Below are 17,787 nucleotides of genomic sequence, written 5' to 3'. Positions count from 1 at the left end.
TCCTTCGTTGCACCGGACCGTGGAGCATCCGACGACTAATCTTGATACCATGATCCATCTGCTCAAGGGTAACATCGGTACCGGAATCCTGGCTATGCCGGATGCATTCAAGAATGCAGGGCTTTACGTTGGATTGATCGGAACGTTGATTATGGGAGCGATTTGTACCCACTGCATGCACATGTTGGTTCGATGTTCCCACGAGCTGTGCCGGAGGTTGCAGGTTCCTTCGCTCAGCTATGCCGAAGTTTGCCACCGGTCGTTTGAATCTGGACCGATTGGATTAAGGAGGTATTCGACGCTGATCCGGAATCTGATTGACATGTTTCTGGTGATAACGCAGCTCGGGTTCTGTTGCGTGTACTTTGTGTTTGTGGCTGCGAACTTGAAAGAGGTGCTGGGTCACTTTGGGTTCGATTTGCCTACTAGAATCTATCTGCTGTTGCTGTTGATCCCGATGGTGCTGCTGAATTTGGTGCGGAGTTTGAAGTATTTGACGCCGGTTTCGCTGATTGCAGCCTTCCTCACTGTAGCAGGTGGGTTTTTTTTAAATTCAACAAAAGGAAAGGGAATAACCTTCGTTATCATTTTAGGTCTATCCTGTACGTTTTACTACGTCCTGCAGGACCTGCCGAATACATCGACCGTTAAGCCGTGGGCTTCATGGGCTACTCTTCCATTATACTTCGGAACGGCTGTCTATGCTTTTGAAGGAATCGGTATTGTACTACCGCTGGAGAACAATATGAAAACGCCTGAAGATTTTGGAGGTTGGACCGGGGTTCTGAACACTGGGATGGTGATCGTTGCTTCGCTCTATACGGCCGTTGGATTCTTCGGTTACTTGAAGTATGGCGATGATGTTCAGGGTAGCATCACTCTCAATCTTCCAGGAGATCAATTGTAAGTTATCCAAATAAGATAACCAATCTTCACATTATTCTAACAAGTCCCGTTTTTTCAGCATCGCTCAACTGGTCCGGCTAATGATGGCCCTGGCAATTTTCTTCTCGTACGGGTTGCAGTTTTACGTACCGATGACGATTCTGGGACCAATTGTTACCCGGAAGCTTCACTCGGAACAGGCCCAGCTGATCGGTGAGTATCTGCTTCGGGTGGGAATGGTTGTGTTTACCTTTATCTTGGCTGCGCTGATCCCGAATTTGGGAGCCGTCATTTCGCTGGTCGGTGCCGTGAGCAGTTCGACTCTGGCGCTGATTTTCCCACCGATCATCGAGATCGTTACGTTTTGGCCTACGGGTATGGGCAAGCGGTATTGGGTGCTGTGGAAGGATCTGGCCATTATGGCATTCGGTATTCTAGGGTTCGTGTTCGGGACATATACTAGCATAGCTCAGATATTGCACCCGGAACCGCAGTAAGATTTCTAGGTCGCAGTTCGGATATTTCTCAAAAGAATAGACTAGGCGTGGGAAGTTGCACAAATGTGTGTGTATATTACAATATTCTATACAATCTAGCACAGCTCTATATTTATATTTATACAAAAGAGGTTACCCGGAACAGAAAGATTGCTCAGGCGGCAGGTGAGATTTGAACGAATGTTGCAAGGTAATCAGTACTTTGCTATTTTAGTGGCATGTCTAGCCTAAACCTCTTTGAAGAAGAATAACCGTAGTATAAGGTATGAAGCTAGTACCACTGACTGGTGGTAAACCTAATCATGATGATACATTCGTGAGCGAGCTTTAAAAAGCTTCCGTCTTGATGGAATTGTGTTGAAGTTGCGTGTTTGTGTAGCCAATTTATATTGGAATAGCCTAAGTATTAAAATTTTGTCAGTTCAGCCAATAAACTTGGAATTAACTAAACGTTTCCGCTAGCAGGAAATGTCAGGTAGCCATAAAGGAAAACATTTGAAATGAAATAATGTCACATCGTAAATAAAGTTTCTACTTCCTAAATTGAATACCTTACATGTAACTGTAAATCAAAAGTCTGGCATAATATTAATGATTCTGGTTTCCAAGCTGTATAGAATTTAAATCCATTTTTGGTTAAATGTATGCATAAGTGTAGATTGGTCAAGCTTAGTAATTTGAAATTAAATATCAATGTGGAACAAGTTTAGTTTTATAGAAACAAATGTTTCAATACGTTGAAACTATTTTAAAAACCGATAAAAAATAAACTGTTTTAAATTCTATCAGCTTTGCTGTCGCCAAAATGAATCATTTATCACCGTAACCAGAAACATACTTACCAACAGCATGACAATAATATTTACACATACACATAAATCTAGCAGTTTATCATATAAGTGTGCTAAGGGTTAAGTCTACCTTCGTCGACTTGATTTGACTAGATAAAAATATTCTAAAACGTAAGACACTCTGTTAGGTGCAAAATGTTATCTATTCTATCAGTTACTTCTATATCTATCCACTGTTTATTTACCACCTGTTGACTTAAGTTTATCTGAATATTCTAGAACTTTTATCTACCCTATAAGACTAATTATAATTAGGTACGGAAAGTTGTTGTAATCAAAAATAGGATCAACGAAATGAGAGAGGCAGAGTTTCAGAATGAAAAATGATAATTGGTAATTTTATTCTATCAATTTTTGCTACTTTCTTGAACATTTCCTTTCCCTTTTTACCAAATCTGAACTAGCTGTTTCGTTACTAGAATCTTTCGATTTGCTCCTGCCCGAAATCCCCCGGGACATGTGATATAGTTTTGTACTCTAGATAAGCCCCGAGAAACAAAAAAAAAACGATTTTGCCGTTCTTTAAGTTTATTAGCAAGTAGATCAATGTCATTCCAATAACCGAGAACAGATTTTTTCACTCCGTGAGTAGGTGTTTAAAACCAAAAATAAAACATAAACCTTCAAGAAGGAAGAACCGGAGTCCTTCCGCCAAAGGTGGATGGACTCTACCAGCAAACTTCCTTATCCGATACTAGCGCGTTCAATGTTTTTTGTGTTACTAATCTGTGAATGAAACAAAAAAAAAAAACAAAAAATGAAATCATTGGATCCAAAAACAGACATGGAAACAAACATGTATGTAGATAATTCGTAAACTCAACTAACTATAAATATAACCAATAATGGCTATACATGGCAATTCAAAGATAATAATTATACACTCGAACGAAAAGACACAACTAGAAACAGTAGCAGCATAACCGAAACTTTTGGAAAGGGATTTGAATAAAGTAACAAGTGAAAGTATTTTATTTAAAAAAAAATGGCGGTCGTTTACTTCTTCTAAAGCTTACCGAAATCCAGTCACTCATAATTGAGAATATTAGTGTTTTAAACTTATTTAGATTAAAGATTGAGGACTCAAAGGTTGCTAATTTAGATTTTGAGTTAAGGGTTCAATTCAAATTAAGATTAACCTATGGGATGAATCATCCAATAGGATGAAAATCCCTGAAAAAAAAATTAAGATTAAGAAAAACTTACCTCATGATGTGGGTAGGGATCGCAGAATTGTACAGTACACACAGCACGTTTGGTCCTTCGATCAAGGCATGACACTTGTGATAATCCGAGCACCAGTATTGCTCCAAATTCATCACCTTCTCGCCTTCCCGGAACAGATCCTCCATAGCTTCCACGGATTGATGGTAAAACGTTCTCAGAATATCCAACCGATGGTTACTGGATGGAGTCCTCTTTCCCGTATTGGTCAGCTGAACATTTCTTGTCAGCACAAATTTCGAATGTTCCTTGTTCAACAGAAGAAATCCCATTATGCTGGGATCCAGCTCGATCGAAGAAGGGTAGTTTTTGGGATAGTTCTGCTCAACCGTTATCAGTAAATCGATTTCGCTCATCCAAAACTGTTGGCTGAGAGTTTGTAGCTTATCGTACGGAGGTTCTGCTCCACACAATGCACAAATGCTGACACCCTGTGTGATGGGAATACTGATAAATCTGTAGGCTATATTTGGACTCTTCTTTGGCAGGAAAACCGGAACATCTTGCTGAATAGTGCTTGAAGCTCCAAGCAGAACCATCAACAGCTTCCGATCAACAATATCCAAATCCCACCATCCTTCCGTGCCACAGGCCACCTTCTGCCGCACCAGTATTGAACAGAACGGAGACCCAATCTGAACACTAAAATCGTTCAGCTTTCCAAGCATCGTTAGACTCTCCAAACACAGCACTGCTTCATTGTACCGGAAGAAGTCACTCTCCACCACTTCCAGCAACTGGTCGATCAGTGCATAGCAATTTTTCAATTCCCGCTTGAATCGATCGATGTTTTTGATCTTCTTGATCGCAGCGATACCTACGCAAAACACCATGGCGTGGTACGAATAATCCAGCAAGTTCCTCAGAACTTTCTCCGTAATGCCTCGGGCGATGCCTATCATCATCAGGGTGCCATCGTATTCCTTCCAGATGATCATACCCTCCTCCAGATGTGTGATTGACAGGTCCACACCCTGCGATTTACAAAACATATGCACCCCATTGAGCGAAGCGATCGTCGAGAACGGGAGCTGTAATGTGCCGTAAAACTTTCAGGACTTTCAGGATTTGAGAACGGTTACCGTTACCAACCCCTGAATTTCCGGTTTTAGTTCCGTCACCAACGCGATTCTAAAGGTATACATATGCATATGGGAAGTATAACAAATGAAGGAACAGGCACCGGCTGGATCTATCGCGAGTACCAGTTCCAGCGATGTGTTAACTGCTTTCGTGTTTTCAAAGGTTGTACGTCAGTGCTACTACTTTATTATTTCACGCATTTGCGTTAACTGTCAACATCCAACGTAAGATTAGTAATAGCTTACTTAAAAACATGTTAGTTAAGTACCGGTTTGATACCAATACAAGCGTCCTTGTTTGCGGAGCGTCTCAACGGAATTCTTTAGCACTACCTATCAGACAGAAAAACACTATCTCTTCATTTAAGTCAGCTTTCTCTTTAGAATAATTTCTTAGGGAGTAATAGAATAGTACAGACTAGAATTAATTAATTCACTTGTTACTATCGAATTGTATTTCCTTGACCCTAACTATGATTTTATATCGATGGGCTGACGTTAAATCAATAAAGCACAATTACAATTACCAATTGGTACCAAAATTAATAATAATCATAACTTAAACTTTTTTACTTACATTTTCGCATTCTCCCTTCTTTTTCGAATAAATTGGAACCCCACCGTCGGAGGTGAGGCACATCAAATGAATGGACATTTCGGGTTCAGTTTGTTCACGCTTACATTCAATATCCGAAAATTACATTACCAAAAAATTGTTCCATCGGGAGCTAGCAGCGGAATGATGTTTGATGTTGCTTTTTATTTTTAAGTCTCTGTTTTGTTATACAACAAACCGAGGGGTTAGAGAATGGTCTTGCGATGTTTCGATGTAATAAATGTGAAAATGGAAACCAAGATTATGAAAGAGAGAAAAAACCCCGAACTGGTGTTTTAGTTCCTGCTATACGAGCAAGTCCAATGGTGCTTGGGAAAAAGTGGTAGAAATTTTGACAGCTGTAGCACAGATGGGAATTTTTCTATCGCGAAAAATAGAACAAAAATGTTGGCCGTCCATCGGTGTGATAGAAAACGAAGGAATAAAATCGAAAGCTACCAGCGATGCCAAGTGCATTTGCTTTCCAGTATTTTTACTATTTTTTTGTATTTTGAATTGACCGTTTAAAAATGGAAATCAAATTCACTTTATTTGATCATTGACTTGCAAATAATATGAATATAAAAGTTTTAGATTGTACGTTTAGTTCCACTATGTATGTAAGGTACACCGGGGTAATTAGAAGCTTAGGGTTCATTAGAAGCTGATTATATTTCTGAACTGTTTCGAAATAATCATTTTTGAAGCGCTAATTCAATTTGCATTTCTTCAGCATCTCCTGCGACCGATTGCAGTAAGCCTTCTGGGCAAATTCCATGCTCTTGGGAGCATCCGATCCGCAGCCTTCCTTTTTGCTGGTAGATGAAAACGAGCCATCTTTCCAGCTGCATCCAGTTTGTTTCCTTATTTGTTTGCCTTGAACGTGTGCCCTTGTTTCAACTGCTGACTTGGGCCGCAGGAAAAAAAACAGCGACAACCTGAAATTGAAAAAAAAATGTATTTTGATTCAAGTAATTTTTTTGCAATTTGTGATAATTACTTACTTATTGGATCATTTGTTTTTGGTTGGCTTGCTGTGAATCGAGTACCGATATCACTTGACCAACACTGATTTTCCCTAAAAAGAGTTGTCCAAACGGATTCCGACAATCACCGGTTGCTCGATCAATGTTCCCGATGATAAATTTTTCGGTCTCTGCATCAATGCAATTAATAAATGAATATCACAATATCGTGAAGTTATTCAACTATCTGGCATCTCTGCGTTTTAGAAAAGTGATGGTGCACGCAATTGGCTAGGGTATCGAAAAAATTGACTTTAAGTTTTAAAGAGTTGATTTATTTTTTTGTAAATCGTAACAATTTAAGTGATAAATGTATTGTTGAAACATAAAAATATAATTTTCTAATCAAATCCTAAAATTACTCAATTTTCTTTTTTCCCCTCGACTGAGGTTTTGAACATAAGAAAGATGGCAGCACCGAGTAGTTTCATGCACGAATACTGTATTGCAACGCTGACTCTATCACTTGGTTCGGTGTTGCAAAACAATGTGTTTTTCTATAACCGTCAGCCAAAAAGTGTTATACGTTACAAATTTTGCAGCGCGAAACTGTTCGAATATCAGATTTTCCCAACACCGGTGGACGGCAAATTTGTTGTGATGTGATGTAAACCTTCGAAATTTCCAACTCCATCTCAACCAGTGAACTTGCTCTAAACGATGTTCTAGTAACTATAATTCTCATTGGAAATAAAGGAAAACTGAATTTAAAATTTTCATGTATGAACAATGAACATTGATTTTTTTTTCAATTTGAAGTTTAACGGTGATATTATGAGAACTTTGAACTTTTTTGAACTTTTGAATATAAAATTCTAAAATTAAATTTAAAGTTTGGACTTGAAATTTGGATATTTAAATATAGATCCTAGATTTTGAATTATTTTTATGAAATGTCAGATTTGGTAATGTTGAATTTTATTAAATTTTGAAATTGAAATATTTAATTTTAAATTTGTCTCAATAGCGAATTATGAAATTCAAATTTTTATTTTTTTACTTTGAATTTTGAAATTATAATTTTGATTTTTGAATTGTTTGATATTGAATTTAATACATAAATGAATTCAAAATAACCATAGCAGAATACTAATTTTTTTAGGTTTTAAAATTTTTAATCATCGTTGAATCTGAATTTTCAATAATGAATGCTTATTCTGTGGTTTTCTTTAATTGATATTTTTCGGTGATTTACGATGATAAATAAGACTACTGGTTTTTACGTTTCGGCTTACTAAATTTAAGCCATTCTCAGAAAAAAACTTGTTTTGTCGCGTGTGAAATTCAGTAAGCCGAAACGTAAAAAACAGCAGTCTTATTTATCGTCGTAAATCACCAAAAATATCAATTAAGGAAAACCACAAGAAAGTGCGATGATAAAAAAATTTTTTATTCTAGAATCTGATTCTTATATTAGCTAAGGCAGGGGTTGTGAATTATGCCTGGAAATTCTAATTCGTAGATTTTGAAATTTCATTGGAGGTTGAGGCATCAAATCTAAAATTTCCATTTTTCCGTTTCCTGAATCTGTGTTTAATTTTCATTATTAACGAAGCTCCTGAATCCTGATTCTGTAAATTTTGATTAATTGCTGTGGGATAAATTATATTTAGTTTTAATCTATTGTCTTGACTGTAAATGTTTTTAAGCCGTTTTTAAATTGAAAAAGATTTTTTATGATACAAATTTATAGACTTCATTTAAATTCCATCAATTTTGCTCAAAATTAGAATTTTGAATCTTGGCCACAGCCCGTGGAATAAAGAATAGCCTTCGAGTCTTCTAGGCTAACGGTCATGAAATCGAATCTAGGTTTTGGCATACATAAGGCTATGATCATTTAGTATCTGGGCACTTAATTTCGGTGATAGCTACGTTGATAGAGCTCGGATATGCAAAACTATTGTAGCATTGTGTTGGTTATGAAGAGGACTATCTTGCTTATTTTTGATAGATTTTTAAGTTAACGTGTATTTGAGATATTTACGATGCAAAAAGACATGGTAAAAATAATTTTGCACAAATTTGCTCCTTTACGCATTTTGCGCCTCTATGATTCTTCATTGTTGACTTGAAAGCTCATGAACTGTTGATTTTTTCGGTTTTTTTTCGGATCAAATGGTTAAGAAGTACACACAAAACTTTCGAGGCCGGAATTTAGCAAAATTTTGCTCAAATTTGACCAGCTAAAAAGTTAGCAATGAAATTAGTAAAAAATTGTTGATAAAATTTTAGCAAAATACAAAAAAGTGTCCAGACTTAATATTTACTAATTTAACAGTAAAAAAAAGTTGTTTGCTAAAATGTTAGCAAAATTTTTTCCCCCTATATTTACTGGAATTTTAGTAAATTGATAATTTTTAATACCAAATTGATGGTTTCTTGTGATTTTTTAATACAAAAATGAAAAATAGATCTCGGGATTTAATTTTTATTTATTGTCTTCACTTTACGCTGTTAATTGTTTACCATTTGTGCACTAGCTAGCGTGGGATTCAAGAGGGTCGACGGGATGGATTTGAAACCACATCGGCGAAATGACAGCTGCCGCAACGTTTGCCAAAACAGTCACAGATGGTGTTCCCTGAATACTGAAGAATTTGTTCCATATCACGGTACCCTAAAAATTGAAACATAAATAAATGTAATAAAATAATATTTTTCATATTAAAAATCACACCTCTTACTTTGCCATTTTGTTTCCAATTTAGTGTCCAGCTGGTCACCGGTTAACTCCGCACCACCGTAACTTTTTCTACCGCTTGTAATTACTACAGCACCAGTAAAAGTACAGGACCGAATCATTGTAGGATGTGCTTGCCTGCTACGTCGACTGTCGCTATAATTAAGATATTCGCTTTCGGCGATGAGGCTGAAAATTTTAAATAGAAATATCGTTTCTTGGTCAAGATTTCAAAACAAGATTGCAGTTTTCAAATTGTGCTTCATATTTGGGATTTATAAACCATATTTAATATTTAAGATTTAGACAAAAATTCTCTTTTCAAAGGGCATATTTATTAAATGTTTTAGATTCTTTTCCAGAATTTCAAAATTCACCTAGTTAGAATCACCGTATTAAATGAAGAAAATTTTACATTAATTATTAATTAATCTTTTTTTTTTCAAAATATATATTGGAAGCTTTTTGGAATCCTGAGTATAGCTATAGCAATTTTAAAATCCGAAAACATTAGAAAATGTTTAAAAACCTTTTTTTCCGCGTTCATTCATATTTGTTACGTCCATTCGACTTTTAAAGTCTCTATAGACCTTCCAAAAGTACTTACCAAAATAAAACGTCGTCCAATTCTGGAGTGGACTATAAATGAATGTGTCTAAATTCAATGAAGCATTTAAAAGGCTGCTTCTGAGGAAGTCCTTGAAAAACGAGCCATCGGAAAAGATACTTTTGACCTGTAGACGCACCTGTAGGAAACATAAAACAAACAAAAAGCATTGAAAATCTCGAAACAGGAAAATCTGATGGTTTAAGTTAAGTGCTACTCACGACGAGATCATTTTTTTTCACGGTCCCGGATCCAGTGGTTTCTGCTTCTCCTGAACTCTCTGGATCTACCGATTTTTCGTGAGAACCTATCAATTCTCCTTAATGCTGCAGTTATTTGTGCTGATCAATTTTTCGATCGGCTACACTTGTAAAATTTTTAACGGTCTCTCTTATCACATCCGTTTGCAAATATCCGGAAATATGTAAAAAAAAAACAAAATATAAGTTTCTTTCTACGTTCTAACAGTTATTAACATAATAAAAAAAAACTTACCATCAAAAATTTTGTGATCGGGTGAACTTCAAATTTCCTACTAAACGAAACGACTGTAGTTCGAGTCCCACTTTTACTACCACCTCCTGACACGATCCTTCGGGTTTTCTCCTGCACGCCTCTCGACTGGCGTGGGATTGCCAGCTGTTGTCCTTACCACAGGGCATCGCAATTAAAATCTTGACCGGAACACACATGGTTCGTATCGAAAGATTTGAAATTTTTCTCCGACGAGACCCCGAACTGGTGGGGTTTTATCCTTAACACAGCAGACACAGAGAATCGAAATAAAAATAACATCAAATTTCACTTTTTCTCGCTTCGAAACCGCGACCAAACGAATAAAACCCGAAAAAAAACTGTCAAACGAACGCGGTTCGGGCACGGACTGCAGAAGGTTTGAGTCCATGCTACTAGAAATGCTGAAATTAGTAGCAAATGGGTTTATTTTACTCAAGTTCAGCAAATTTCACGAAAAAATGAGAAAATGCTAACTCAATAGTAAAAAAAAATTTTTGCTAACGGAAAGTAACAGCTAATTTTTGCTAAGTGGAGCGTCGAAAGTTTTGTGTGTATAAGAAGCCACTCTAGGATCCACACGAAGTTCAAACCAACCATCGGAGTGCAACTCTTGATCTCAATTATGGTAAAAAGTTAATGGTTATTGGGGATAACTGATTGCAGACTTCTTAAATAATGCAAAAAAATCCATTTCCGGCAGGCAAAAAGTGTTGCCTGTCTTGTAGACACCCAGCAAATAACTAAAAATGAGCAGTTTCATGGATCGCAATCTGTGCAACCGGTTTTTAGGCAATGTGACAGATGTGTTCTGATGGACGAAGAAATTTATGTTAAAACCGGATTTAAGAGATCAAATTCTTCAAGATGCCTACTCATGAAAAGGTTCCAACCAGATTCCAATTGATTTTCCCAGGTGAGTTTGTGTAAAATATCATGATTATGCAAAGGTCTTGCTTCTGTAGTAAAAATAATAGATCAATACATGACTGCGAAAAGTGTGCAAAGATAAAAAAGAGATTTTATGAAAAAGTAAGAGTATTTCTTGAAATCAATGATAAATATTTTTTTATATTTTTATATTAAATGTCATTTTAACACCTTCATTTACTCCATAGAAAGTTGTTCGATCAAATGAATAGTTTTTTAAATACACACGTTTGTAACTGCCCGGATACTAAATGATCATAGCCTTAGTACACTTCATGTGTGTTGGTAGTTCGAGCTTAGTAAGATGCTAGCCAATCATATCCTCGAAAGATGTACGCTTAGAGTTAAGTAAAAGAACTCTCTTCGTGGAAGCATGAAGTTCCAATGAGATCCTGTACCTACATGTTTGTGTTTGTTTTTATAAAAAAAATAAAGTTCGAATTTCAAATTTAGAATTAAGTTTCAATTATGAAGTTTAAATTTTGGATTTCGAGTTTTGGACTTCGAAATTTCAATTTCAAATTTAGAATATTGAATTTACATTTTAAATTTTAAGTTTTGAATTTGAAATTTTGATTTCCGTATCTTGATTTTTAAATTTTTAACTTTTATTTAATAATTCTTAATTTTCGAATCTTAAATTTTAAATTTTGGTCTTTTTTTTATTTGAATTTTGAATTCAAAATTTAATTTGTTTTTAATTGAACTTTTGAGCTTTAAGAGGATGAATTTTATGAAATTTCAAAAAACTTATTTTTGAATTCCTTTTAATTTTGAACTTTAATTAATGGATTTTCAATTGGCATTTTTGAATGTTGAAATAAGATTTTTTTATTTTAAAATCAATGCTTATTGTGTTGGAATCCTATATGGTGATGATTTTCAAATTTCAGTCTTGAATTTTTCGATTGGCAATTTCAGTCAAATGTAACAATGATTAAAAAATAGCACGTTCACATCTTTTCCGACGTTTTGGCCTTTGGTCTTGGCCTTCTTCTAAGGAGAATTACGTATTGTACTGTAGATCTGGCTATGGGTGTGAGGCTAGATGGGAGCTTTTTCTACGGTGGTTTGTTTTTTTTTTGCGAAGCGGGATTATTCATATTTTAATTCGTGTTTCACTTATAATAGCTGTCTACTATTTTTATAAACCTACTCTTAACTGATATGCCACGAATTAAAATGTGTATAACCCCAAAAAAAACAAACCACCGTAGAAAAAGCTCCCATCTAGCCTCACACCCATAGCCAGATCTACGGTACAATACGTGATTCTCCTTAGAAAAAGGCCAAGACCAAAGGCCAAAACGTCGGAAAAGATGTAAACGTGCAATTTTTTAATCATTGTTACATTTGACTGAAATTGCCAATCGAAAAATTCAAGACTGAAATTTGAAAATCATCACCATATAGGATTCCAACACAATTAGCATTGATTTTAAAATAAAAAAAAATCTTATTTCAACATTCAAAATTGCCAATTGAAAATCCATTGATTAAAGTTCAAAATCCTCCTTCATTGAAATTGCCAATCGAAAAATCTGCGAAAATCAACCAGTCGTTAAACAAATCTATTGAGAATTTTAATTTTTGAATTTTGAATTTCGGAATTGCAGAATCGAAATCTATATTTTGAATAATGAATATTTTTCTGGAATTCGAGTCATAGTTTAGTGTCCTAATTTTGGTGATTCTTTGAATAATTTCTTTTCAAGAATTCTGAGTTATATTGCGGCTTAATCCGTACTGAAGCTTTGGGGTTTTTTCAATGGTTTTTTACGTTTTTATTGTGAACAAAGCTTTTGAAATGACATTCATTTCTTTATTTGCAAAAGTTTTGATTTACTAGTTTATTCATGTTGATTTTATTAAAACTTTTTTCAGAATTCTTTCCTCTGTTTTAACAACTGTCAAATTGAACTGTATGTTCGAAACGGATCTGTCCTGTGATTTTCAGGAGCTTCCATCATTCTCCTGAAGACTCGAGGCTGTTCCCTCCCGAGGTTTACATTAAAATTATAAGCCGTTATTATGTACAAAATAAAAGCATTTTTTTTTTCAAATAATAGTAATACTTATTAAACTAAATAAAAAGGACAAATTTATACTTAATACTTACGGCGTGTTCGTAAATTGATTTTTTCTATCGATGTTGGTGTTCGTAAATTAAACAAACTGTATGCAAAAGCATTGGAAGGTGATTTGACATCTACCAAACAAATCGATTCATAACCCAAACAAATCAGTTTACGAACACGCCGTTAGTAACCATATTGTTGTTATTACTGCGTCGCTGCATTAGCTGGTGTAAGTTTCTTGTTTGTACGATATTTAGACTGGAAACAAAAATAACTACCAAATGTTTATTTTTCAATTAATTATAAATTATTTAGAAATCTATCTGCTGTTTCAACAAATTCGTGGTGAATTCGTACTGAAACCCGCAGTTCATCCGATCGATTTTCATCGGGGGCTTTTCAATCTTCGAGTCCAGCAGCTAGCAGTGGTTTGGTTCTTCTATAGGAGCCACATTCTGAGCTGACGGTTGAACGCCGAAATTAAGGCCATCGGTGATTGCTTCGAAAAAAAAACTACTCCTCCCGTATGACAATTTCTGTTGTGCTTCCTTCCTGCTAGCGAATAAGAATAACGGTTTAATCGACTCTGTGGACTGTTGCTCCCAAAAAAGCACATGGCAGTGACAGTTTCTTAGAGTTACTTATCACAGGAAATTGATGTCCTGAATTTTATCGAGTTTCTGGGCATTCGAAAAAATGTTACTCCGAATTTCAGGAGAAATGAAGTGCTACGAGATTTCGTTAGCTATCTCACTGCATCTCAGGAAAACCTATTGATTTTTGACAATTTAAGCACTGACCATACTGACTGGACAGTCGATTTCGTTTTTTTGGATAATTTACGCACTCTGGAATCGATAGTACGCAATATCGATTCCAGAGTGCGCATCGATCGATTTGAAGAAATGCTATCCCAGTAAGAAAGTGCCACCCGACTTTCTCAAAAAACAGGCAATTCAGACGATAAAATCGTGCAAAACAGGTACATTTTTCCTACTGGGCATTTCTACCGGAAAAATTATAAGTTCGCCACCTGCCGTTGGTATTGCGAACCTGCTAAATTTGACGAAAAAAATTAGCCAGAAAATGATCGAACTTTTGTTCTAAGTGTCCTGTCAGTATGATCAGTGATTTAAGTGTCATTTGAGCTGTTTTCCTGTAATTTGGACGATAATGGTCCTGAGCGGAATAATTGCAATCTTACGATTAAGGAGATTGATATACTCATTAGCATATTAACCATGGCTTTACAGTAAGTGGAATATAGAGTTAATGTTGTATGGTATAAGCCACTTGACGTGTTCTGAGAAAATCGTTGTTTAGTTTTCGATACAGCTTTTGAATTATCGTTTTAAAAATAAAGCTCAGAAATGACTTAAAATTTGGTAATCAAGTTTAAAAATATTTGGAAATATACTTTGTTAATCTTTATTGCATTTTATCTCAAACTTCGCATTTTTATTCGAAAGTTACTTGAAGTAGTGTTAATAATCACCTAGAAGACAAAAATCATTATGTTCGAAAAAAAAAGATCATGATGTTCAGAAAATGGGAAAAACTAAGATAAACAAATAACGAAATATTCTTAAAGAATTTATTTTTTTATGTGTTTTGCACATTCTACCTTTTTCCAACGCTTACTCCATTGATTGCATACTGCGCGACCCCTCGGTTTCACCGCTATTTCGATTCTTATTAGAAATGCTTCGTCTCTCCAAAACGGATTCTCTCCCTTCATTAATACTACGCCCGTCCGTACAATCTCCATTGATGATTTCGAGAGTATTGAGAGCCAGAATACAACTTCCTCGCAATGGCTTGCTTTGTTTGATCCTTTGAAAACGAGCACGTATAAATGGCTTTCGATTGACAAACAAACGAAAAATGTAACTGTATAAAGTTGAGAAAAAATCCGAGTCATTTATGAAATTTTTATCTTTTCAATTTTCAACATATTCAATTCCTTTTTGAAAACTTGTTTTAAGTTTAAAACTAGAGTCAATGAGGCTGCTAAGCAGTTGTTTGACAAAAGGTTTGAATGAGCTCAGACTCACGTACACGTTTGTAAAGTGCACCTTCCTTCTCTCAATCTACGCCTACTACATACAACTACACATCAAATGCATCAACCAAAATACAATTTCATTCATTGATGCACTTCTCGCTCGCGCTGAATGCATTTTCTCTCTGTTGTTTAGGTTGGTTCATCATCAGAATTCAGCTCTCTTTCGATAGCCCAGAGTTGGAGGCTTTTGTTGTTGTTTTGTTATGTGTTGGTTCGGTCGGGCGGTGGTATTTGGTATCACGATTTTCGCTGAATCCATCCGCGTTCGTGTGGTGCCGTGATTCGCGATTGACTGACTGTCGGTCAATCATCATCATCATTCGTAGTCGAGCCGTGTACGTGAGTGGGCACAGTTTCTGTGGTCGAGTTGATCGCGCACCAACTCTTCGGGAACTTCGAATTAAAGGGTTCTTCTTTATTGTTTTGAGGTCGTCTATTTAGTCGAAAGTTAACTAATTTGTGACTTAAGTGTTGATCTAAAGATTTGTGTGTTTTCATTACTTTTGGAAGTGATCGGGAAAAACAAATAAGCAACGTTTTCGGGTGAAGCGTTGTTTTTGTACCCTTGAAGAGCGCTATAATTGTTTTCGCGTGGTTTGCTGTTGTACGATATTCTATTGTGTGCCTTCTTCCGTTTGCGGAATAAGCTACAAAAGGGAATCGATCGGAGTGCTTGCTTGGATCTTGGATGTGTTTGATCGGTGGTTTTTGGAAATTACCTACTAGCTCATATTGCACGGGTAGGTCGTTGGAGTGTTTTTTGATCGATCGAATTATTTTAATCGCTCCCGGATATCCTGTTCTCGGTCCGCTTATCTGCATAAGTGTATGCCGGAAAGTGCTGGAGTGATAATTAACATAAAGCAGAAAAGGTGAAAATTGGATCCATAAAGTGGAGTGCTGTTCTGTGGAAGTCTATTAGAATTCGCTGAGTTCATACAGTCCTACAGAAATCGACCGAATTTTGGCTCGGCCGATCGAAGTTGGGGTGTGTTATATGCCTATGTATCCATCGATTGGGCTGGGAAAGGCAATGTTTCATGAATATTGATCAGCCACAGAGCCCCTCTTTGGTTCATTAGTGTGTGCGAGGAGCCGATAGTTTTCTCTTCGAGCCTCCATCATATCCACGACGATATAGCTCCATAGCTATACGTACGTACATTCGTCGTGTTGAACAACAGTTGGGTTTCTCTTTATCGTTATGCTTACTGAACGTGAATCGCCGCGCACACACCTCCCTTATTCAACGCTAGTACTACACAACACTGCTTAACTGCAAATGTGTGACGGAATTAATAGGTTGTCCAAGAATGTTCCCGACACCCATACCAGTGTGAAACAAGTTTGAATGGAATAAACTCGACAATAACAAAAAAAAAGTCAGCGTCCAATAAAAAAAGAAACTCCAATCCTGTATACCTCTTGTGGTGGTGCAAAGAAGAAGTGGAAAGGGTCACAACAACGCAAAGGAGCATAACAACAACAAAAAAACTTGTTGCGTTCTTCCCTCAACCCGTTCGGTTCCAGTTAAAGAGAGAGGAAATCACACATGTGCACATTGTACAAGTGAACAGCCTGCAGAGTTCTTCAAAAAGACCCACTCGACGACGACAACATTCTCGCGACCGCATCAGCAAAAGTTGAGTCCGCTTTTTTGATCCAGAAAAAGTGACATCCAACATAACTGAGCTGTGCAAATTGGATTACTTAAACAGTATTTGTCGTGCTGGTTCGACTTCTAACTAGAAGACCGAAATTCCATAATCTACCCGGAACAACCGGACTTTGGAAACAACCTCGTGCAACGTGACCTTTTGTTTCAATGTCGGTGACAGTTTATCGAAGCTTGACCCACTAATAATTATATTGTTTTTCGGTTGCACAACACTCACAGTAGGCTGGAAAGTTTTTTTTCTCCATCGACCTAGGGGTAAAGAACCAAATTAAGCTGTGCAAGGTTGTGGAAAATTGTGATGTGCATATTTTTCTACTGTCCCGTCACACTAGTGAAGCAAAAGTAAAACACAAATTCCGCTAGACTAGCAAATAGTGACTGACTAGCGACTAGCACAACATAGGAAAACCGGATTGCCGGATATTGCGTGTGAAACGGACCGGTAAACATTGGGAGTGAGTGAATGTTAAGAGTGAAAGAAGGAAAAAATTGGGATCATAAAACAAAGTCGACGGAACACAGTCAGCCTGTTAATCGGTCGGTTGTTCTCACAATCGAGGTTTTTGTGTTTTTTGTTTTTGGGTTCCGAACGCCAAAGTGCCTTAACTGAAAATTCCTTTTTTCCTGGTGTAAGGAAATTCGATAGAAAAGGAACAAACATCAAACCTGGCGCTTTTTTGCGTGCCGGTCAAACAACGATTGTCTTCTGATTCTTCGGATGTGAATGTAAGTTGAAATTTTTTTCTAGTTTTAAGATCTCAAAATATTTCCAATTATGAATAGCATTTTCCCTGTAATAAAACGATTTTTGTATATCGGTATAATTTTTTTTTCGTTATGTTAGAATTCCTCATGAAACGAGCCAGTTTTTAGAAAAACAAATCAAACAACATCAAACAAATGTATCAACGAAACAAATGAGCACTGATTTAGCACAACACAGCTTAGAAACTGGTTATTATTTCGATTTTGAAAACACCAAAATTTTAGAAAGAGTAGCAAGATACAACGCAAGAATAACTACAGAAACTTTTTACATTAAACTAAGAGGGGACAACAATGTTGTAAACAGAC

General features: G+C 36.3%; 2 protein-coding genes and 1 long non-coding RNA gene across 5 annotated transcripts; 1 reads left to right on the top strand and 2 right to left on the bottom strand.

Annotated features, from left to right (window-relative positions):
* The first annotated feature begins 6 nt into the window (after positions 1-6).
* On the top strand, positions 7-3,213 carry LOC129760577 (neutral amino acid uniporter 4). Its single transcript, XM_055758231.1, has 3 exons — positions 7-536; positions 594-903; positions 965-3,213. Exons 1-3 carry the CDS (start codon positions 50-52, stop codon positions 1,380-1,382), a joined length of 1,215 nt encoding a protein of 404 aa, XP_055614206.1. The 5' UTR covers positions 7-49; the 3' UTR covers positions 1,383-3,213.
* On the bottom strand, positions 2,744-5,428 carry LOC129760578 (protein fuzzy). 3 transcript variants are annotated; one of them, XM_055758232.1, is made up of 3 exons: positions 5,117-5,428; positions 3,440-4,488; positions 2,744-2,959 (listed from the first exon to the last, which is right to left on the bottom strand). In XM_055758232.1, the coding sequence occupies exons 1-3, from the start codon at positions 5,192-5,194 to the stop codon at positions 2,902-2,904; spliced, it is 1,185 nt and encodes a 394-aa protein (XP_055614207.1). In that variant the 5' UTR covers positions 5,195-5,428; the 3' UTR covers positions 2,744-2,901. The 3 variants fall into 3 exon arrangements, with proteins under 3 accessions (XP_055614207.1, XP_055614208.1, XP_055614209.1); XM_055758233.1 differs by having other exon boundaries at positions 3,440-4,431; XM_055758234.1 differs by having other exon boundaries at positions 3,440-4,872; positions 5,117-5,425.
* A 3,190-nt stretch (positions 5,429-8,618) lies between these two features.
* On the bottom strand, positions 8,619-10,270 carry LOC129760576 (uncharacterized). The gene is made up of 5 exons (XR_008740365.1): positions 9,945-10,270; positions 9,671-9,839; positions 9,450-9,588; positions 8,847-9,031; positions 8,619-8,779 (listed from the first exon to the last, which is right to left on the bottom strand). It is a non-coding gene; the product is annotated as an uncharacterized LOC129760576 (long non-coding RNA).
* Between the last annotated feature and the right edge of the window lie 7,517 nt (positions 10,271-17,787).

This window comes from Uranotaenia lowii, unplaced genomic scaffold (genome assembly GCF_029784155.1).
Source record: "Uranotaenia lowii strain MFRU-FL unplaced genomic scaffold, ASM2978415v1 HiC_scaffold_666, whole genome shotgun sequence".
Lineage (NCBI taxonomy): Eukaryota > Metazoa > Arthropoda > Insecta > Diptera > Culicidae > Uranotaenia > Uranotaenia lowii.
This window is presented reverse-complemented; position numbering and strand designations above follow the sequence as displayed.